This window comes from Aricia agestis, chromosome 18 (assembly GCF_905147365.1).
Source record: "Aricia agestis chromosome 18, ilAriAges1.1, whole genome shotgun sequence".
NCBI lineage: Eukaryota > Metazoa > Arthropoda > Insecta > Lepidoptera > Lycaenidae > Aricia > Aricia agestis.
The window spans coordinates 9,071,591-9,078,241 of record NC_056423.1 but is presented as its reverse complement, the minus strand read 5'-3'; the positions used below and the strand labels follow the sequence as shown (position 1 = coordinate 9,078,241).

The window sequence follows — 6,651 nt, the reverse complement described above, 5'->3', positions numbered from 1 at the left end:
GTTCGAGTAATCCGACATATTGTAACATTTAAAATGACGCCAAACATCTTCGGCGTGAGTGTAATCTTCAGTGGAAACATTTGAATCGGTTAATGAACTATAAAATTGATCTTTACTAGGGAGCGATGTCAACTTTAAGCTATCGTAGGATGTCATATACTCATATGGATAAATACCCTTTCGCCTAAGTCGTTTAAAATCTTGATCACAAGGAAAGTTTCTTTTTAATGTATTAAATTGATCGTCATGTAAATTTTTTGCTAATTGATTAAGACTACATGGTAAAAATTTTAAAGAGTCCACAAAACGTAGACTTATTTGTTGATTATTTACAGATATATTTTTCGAAAATGAAATGTATCTCTCCTTATTCTGTGGAATAATTTCAATGGTCCCTTCAATAAAATTTAATGCGTGGACAATGAAATGTGCATCATAATGACTAAGATTATGTAAAAATATTGGTATATAACGTGGTGCACGAAATTTTTTCATGCAATTTTCATGAGCAACACCCCTGAAACTGCCGGTATGCCAATCGAAATCATGACTGCATTCACCATTTAAGTCATTTTCACATATATGACAAGTTTTAGCATTTATTATTTTATTTTCATCGTCAAGTGAAAGAGGCAAAGGGGATCTTTGAAAGCAATTTTTTTTACAAATAATTTTTATATCTTCGTATAAACATTTCATAAATTGTTCAGCACAGTCAGGTCCACTATAAGTGACATATTTGGACAATCTATCATCATAAGAACATTTTACATAATAACCGAAACTGTACACATCATGTTTATGTGTATTATTTGTATGAGATTTATCTGGATTATTTGAACAAGTATGGATCGGATTTAAAAATGCTTCAAAATCAGCATAAACCACAAACGGTACTTTTAATTTTTTTATGAACTTATCCAACTGAAGTTTATTGTTTGGTACTAACTGCCCCAACCAATTTCTTAATGTTGCATCCCCCGTCGGTAATTCCGTACTTATATGTGAACAATCATGTTTTTGGTGGTTATGTAATCTTTCTTTTGTTGAAAAGTGCAACAAACATCCATCACAAATATGAACAGATCTTTCGTGATTTGAAAGTTGTTTACTTACTAACCGCGACATGTTTTTAATATAACAATAATGATTATTTGTTCCGTTTGAGATCAATAATAAATTTACATGAATAGGTTTACGGCATTTTGTTATGAACAATGGACCTATAACATCATGCAACTTTTTATTTGTGTTATATTCCAACCCAAACACATTTATGCTAATGTTGTTTAATTTTTCTATTTTATGTATATCAGTTAACTTTACGGGGAAAGTTAGATTATCAAATTTTAGTTTGTTTGAATGTTGACTGTAAGAACTAACACGATCGGAATTTTTGTTGGTTGGATACAAAGCAGAAAGTAATGACCATTTAAAACATAAATTATCTGCATTTTTCACATTGATTATAGCTTTTTTTGCTCTTATATCTTGTGGTAAATCGATATATGAAGTACCACGTAGGGGGTTAAATTTATTAATGTTCATATCTAAACATTTAATATTTTTAAGACTCCAACCACTATCTTTTTTTTCAAATGTGCTAATTTTGTTTGTTAATGTATCACAAAGCAATGAAAAGAAAATGTTCAAATCATCTGATCTGTTAATTATGTAATTGCAAGTTTGAAAATCAAAAGAATTAAAAATTTGTTTCGTTTGCTGAACAAAGTCAGCCTGCAAAACAAAATTTACTTTAAACACATTATGTTGTTTTATGGAATTTTCAATCAAAAATAAAAAATTACTTTTTATCGAATTAAAAAAAAGATCCGGTGTTTGAAATACTCCATCACAATTTGTACCATTAATTTTATAACTAATTATTCTCTGTCCGAACGCTGACTCAACAATTGACACGTTTTTTAAAGAACTATGTAATTTCAAATGGTTATTCTTATGTCTATTACTTTTTAAATGATTAGAGAAATACCGCTTTTTCATGAGAACTTGACATGTACTGCAATTAATCTGATCACCATCATTGTCTTCTGTTACTTGATCTACCTCCACAGTTCTTGATGTAGATGCAACAGAGTCTGTGTATTTTCTCCTCTTTGCAGGTTGGTCTTTGCCCTTGTTGACTCGCTTTAGAGCTCCTCCATATTGTTGTGCTGATTGACTGCGAAACAAAAGTCACATTAAGTTCACATTTTTCTTTCTTAACTTGTTTTAAAGTTTCTCCATAATATTATAGTTTTTCGATTATCTGTGAGACAAAAATGAAAATAAGTTGAGTAAAATCTATAATGTACATAGTCAAACAGTATAAAATTACCTATAATTTACATACACTATGATAAAAATAGACATATTTATTTCAGTGAACTTACTTGATTGATGTTTCGACCGCAGCACAAATACTGATGAGCTCCTCATCGTAGATCGGATCAAAATATAGTTCATATTTTTCAACTTCTTCACACAAGTTGTCCAACTCCACATCCATGTTATCGTTGAAGAAAGTGCTGACACATATTTCGTTGGAGTTCTCCATAATGTTTGTGGTATGAATTTGGAAATTCAAGTGGTGGATTTGTTCAATGTCTTTGAACTATTTATACATAAACTATTCAGTAAAATTAAAATTAAAACATATCTAATTCATCTAATTTTCATAATTTATAATTTATTATTAATTATTACATTACAAAACATATATTAATGCCAAACGAAGAGAAACCTTCTTTGGTTTATTATAAAACACATATACCAGCAACAAGCTATGATGATATCAATCAAATCTTAACAGCACTGAATAGTGTTAGAGAAAATATAAAGTTTCGTTATGATGAAATATCAAAGTTCGTGACAGTTACAGTGTTGGACAAATCAATTATATTAGTGAGATTATCAACCAGGTTATGTCTTCAACTGGGTTTCGAACCAAATAGAAATTTAGTGGAAAAGGGTATCGGTAAATGTCCTGCAAACTTACACATGGGGTTGCCATCTCAGTTATTTGTTTATTGTGATATTGTTGAACCACAGATAGTTGGCGATGTTATGACATCATTATTAAGAATTATTCCACTCGATCCGTCTAAATACATTTATGGTGCTAATAGAATGCACACATTCTCACCACCTCACTACTTACCTGTAATGCGTAGGGAGTTTGATACTATTGAGATAGATATAAGATCAAGCACCGGGCAAAAAATACCATTCCAGTTTGGTACCGTGTGTATTAAACTTCACTTCCAAAAATTATAATCAACTCTCATAATAGTCATAAAATGATTTGTCCTTATGAACATTATTATTCCCATCAGGGCGGATCAGGAATTGGTGTTATATATAAAGGTGTGCCATATCAACGTGGACATGGTATCGGTTGCTTTTTGGGTGGGTTATTTAGATCAGTCTTACCGCTACTCTCTAGTGGTGCTCGAACTATTGGTAAAGAAGCATTGAGTGCAGGTGTCGGTCTTCTATCGGACATGGTTAGTTCACGACCCCTAGAGGACTCCATCAAAACCCGTCTCAAAGAAGCAAGTGCGAACTTGAAAAGAAAAGCTGATTCTAAAATCGATAAAATTAATATGTCTGGATCAGGATATATAAAAAAACGCAAACTTCAATCAACACTCAGTCCAACTGTTACTTCAAAAGTGAGAACACTAAAAAAATCTAAAATCACTCTGAATAAAATAAAAGACATTTTTTCATAAACATATAATGTCTTTTCTACATAGTCATTCCTGTGAGTGTATTAAGTCGGAGTTAGATTTATTTGCTTTACCATCAACACAAACAAGCATAGAAAATGGAATGTGGATTCATTATAAACCAATCTCATCCCTTGCTGATGATGGACCCATTGAGTTTCAAGTGTCAGGAACAGGTGATGACTACATAGACCTATCACATACATTGATACATGTAAAAGCTAAAATACTAGGTGAAGATTCAGCAAAATTGAGTACTTCTACAGTAGTGGCACCGATTAATAATTGGCTGCATTCACTGTTCAACCAGCTTGATGTTTATTTAAATCAAAAATTAGTGTCACCACCGAATAATACATATGCCTATCGTGCATATGTGGAAAACCTGTTGAACTACGCCTCAGCGGCTAAAAAGTCTCATCTTACGTGTGGGCTTTGGTACGAAGATACTGCTGGGGAAATGAATTCCACTGATGAGAAAAATGAGGGGTTCATTAAGCGTCGAGAAATAGCGAGTGAGAGTAAAGAAATAGAAATGATTGGTCATTTACATGGTGACATATTTAATCAAGAAAAATTTCTAATCAATGGTGTTGAGATGTTTGTTAAATTAGTCCGTTCTAGAGAATCTTTTAATTTGATAGGCTCTACAGATTTAAAATTTAAAGTATGCATTACAGACGCTACTTTAATTGTTCGTAGAGCGAAAATTAATCCTTCAGTGTTACTCGCACATCAAAAAGTGTTGGCTTCTACTACAGCCAAATATCCGATCACTAGAGCTGAAGTTAAAGTGTTAACAATACCATCAGGGGTACAGGGTAAAACACTTGATAATATATTCCTGGGGCAAGTACCCAAAAGATGTATCATAGGATTTGTAAATAACGCAGCATTCAATGGTAGCATTAGTAAGAATCCTTTCAATTTTGAAAATTATGGTATGAATTCATTTTGTTTATACATAGACGGGCAACAAGTACCTTCAAAAACCCTACAACCATCCTTCGATGGTAATATGTTTACTTCAGCCTATCATACATTATTTTCCGGTACAGGTATACATTTCCTTAATGAAGGAAATGGGATATCAAGAGAAAAATATGCAAATGGTTATTGTCTATTAGCATTTGATTTAACCCCTGATTTATCATCAAACACGAGCAGTCATTGGAATCTAATAAGACATGGTAGTGTAAGGTTAGAGGTTCGATTTGATTCTAGTCTCTCTCAAACGATTAACTGTATTGTATATGCAGAGTTTGATAATGTTATAGAAATAGATAAAAACCGTAATGTAACTGTAGACTATAGTAGCTAAGAAAAGTAACAATATGACCTCAAATGAGTTATTAATAATGTGTAACGTGTGTGTGTGTGTGTGTGTGTGTGTGTGTGTGTGTGTGTGTGTGTATGTGTGTGTGTTAACGCTGCGAATCGTCTACCTATATATGTTCAAACCCCTACATACATTATTAGCAACTTGGACCCTGATAATAAACCTGGATCCCACTGGATAGCCATACACATAAATGAAAATGGCATAGGTCAATACTTTGATTCGTTTGGGTGCGCCCCAATGTTATATCACAAGGCTTTTGTGAGACGAAACTGCAGAAGATGGGATTTTAACACGTGGAGATTACAAAATGATTTCACATCAGTTTGTGGAGAGTATAGTTTAATGTATTTGTATTTTAAGTTCAATGGGGAAAGTTTAGTAGAGTTTCAAAAGTTATTTAGTAACAACACTTTGTGTAATGATATAATATTGTACACTATGTTCAATACATGTTTTAATTAAATAAAATACATGTAATGAAAAATTTATCAAGTTTTATTTATTTAAAATCTTGTAATACATGATTTACACTCGCGCGCGCGTAATACATGTTTTAATGAAATAAAATACATGTAATGAAAAATTTATCAAGTTTTATTTATTTAAAATCTTGTAATACATGATTTACACTTGCGCGTGAGCCACGAGTCGAGCCGCGAGACGTGCCACGAGCCGAAAGTGTAAACTCGAGCTCGCGACCCGTCTCGCGGCGCGGTTCGCGTCGGGGGTGGTTTTCAAAGGAGCTCGAGGGAAACGTGAGTTTTGTGTTTACACTCGCGCTTCGACGCGAGTCGCGAAACACACCGCAAGTCGAACCACGAGACACAAGTATAAATCTCATAAAGAAAGTGAGGTGACGTAAGACGCGATAAGCAGGTAGTCACAATGGGACACCGGGGGCGAGGTTTACATTGTGATAAGTAGCGATACGGAACAATGGAGCGTAGAGATTGTAGATAACGAGGGGTAAACACAAAAGCTAACTTTGGAACTAGTGCAAATACGTAAAAACGGATTGCATATATCGATCGGGCATGGTCGAAAACCTATATTTTGATACCAAACTTTTTTTTTTTTTTTTTTTTTTTTTTTTTTTTTTTTTTTTTTTTTTTTTTTTAGGCGAATGGCCATCGAAAAACCCATTTTTCCCTACATTGAGGCAGTGAGCCAGAATCGGCGAATACCTAACTACTCGCGTCGGTCTTCCGCCCCACTGGGTTATAAGATGTAAAAGAAATAGAGAGTGCTCTTGTGTACTGCGCACACCCTTGGGCACTATAAAATTACTCCTGCGTAATTGGCCTAGTTTCAATGAAACCGGCTACCGTCACCGAAACCGGTGTGGGGAGTTATCACTGGGCTAGTTCCCTAATCGTTGGTAGGCATCATTATAAACTTTACGTTCAAGAAACGTATATTATAGTATTTATAGTAGAAACAATACGTGATGGACCAAGAGCCTGCGACGGCCAGATTTTCCTCATTTTATATAAGCTGAAAGTTTACCTGTTTGTGACCTTTACAGAGGCAAGGACCACCAGCAACTATCGAGTTTCTGTCGCGGTTACTTTAAGAAAA

The 6,651-nt window shown here is 33.8% G+C and overlaps 1 protein-coding gene across 1 annotated transcript; it reads left to right on the top strand.

Annotated features, from left to right (window-relative positions):
- Positions 1-3,811: 3,811 nt before the first annotated feature.
- On the top strand, positions 3,812-5,113 carry LOC121735788 (uncharacterized protein F54H12.2-like). Its single transcript, XM_042126747.1, has 2 exons — positions 3,812-4,825; positions 4,946-5,113. The coding sequence occupies exons 1-2, from the start codon at positions 3,835-3,837 to the stop codon at positions 5,050-5,052; spliced, it is 1,098 nt and encodes a 365-aa protein (XP_041982681.1). The 5' UTR covers positions 3,812-3,834; the 3' UTR covers positions 5,053-5,113.
- Positions 5,114-6,651: the final 1,538 nt, after the last annotated feature.

Bases quoted from the DNA above. Each gene is read 5' to 3' on its own strand.
- LOC121735788 (XM_042126747.1), top strand. From the start codon at position 3,835: ATGTGGATTCATTATAAACCAATCTCATCCCTTGCTGATGATGGACCC. The intron at 4,826-4,945 runs GAGAAAAATATG...TAGAGGTTCGAT, and splicing joins TGAAGGAAATGGGATATCAA to TTGATTCTAGTCTCTCTCAA.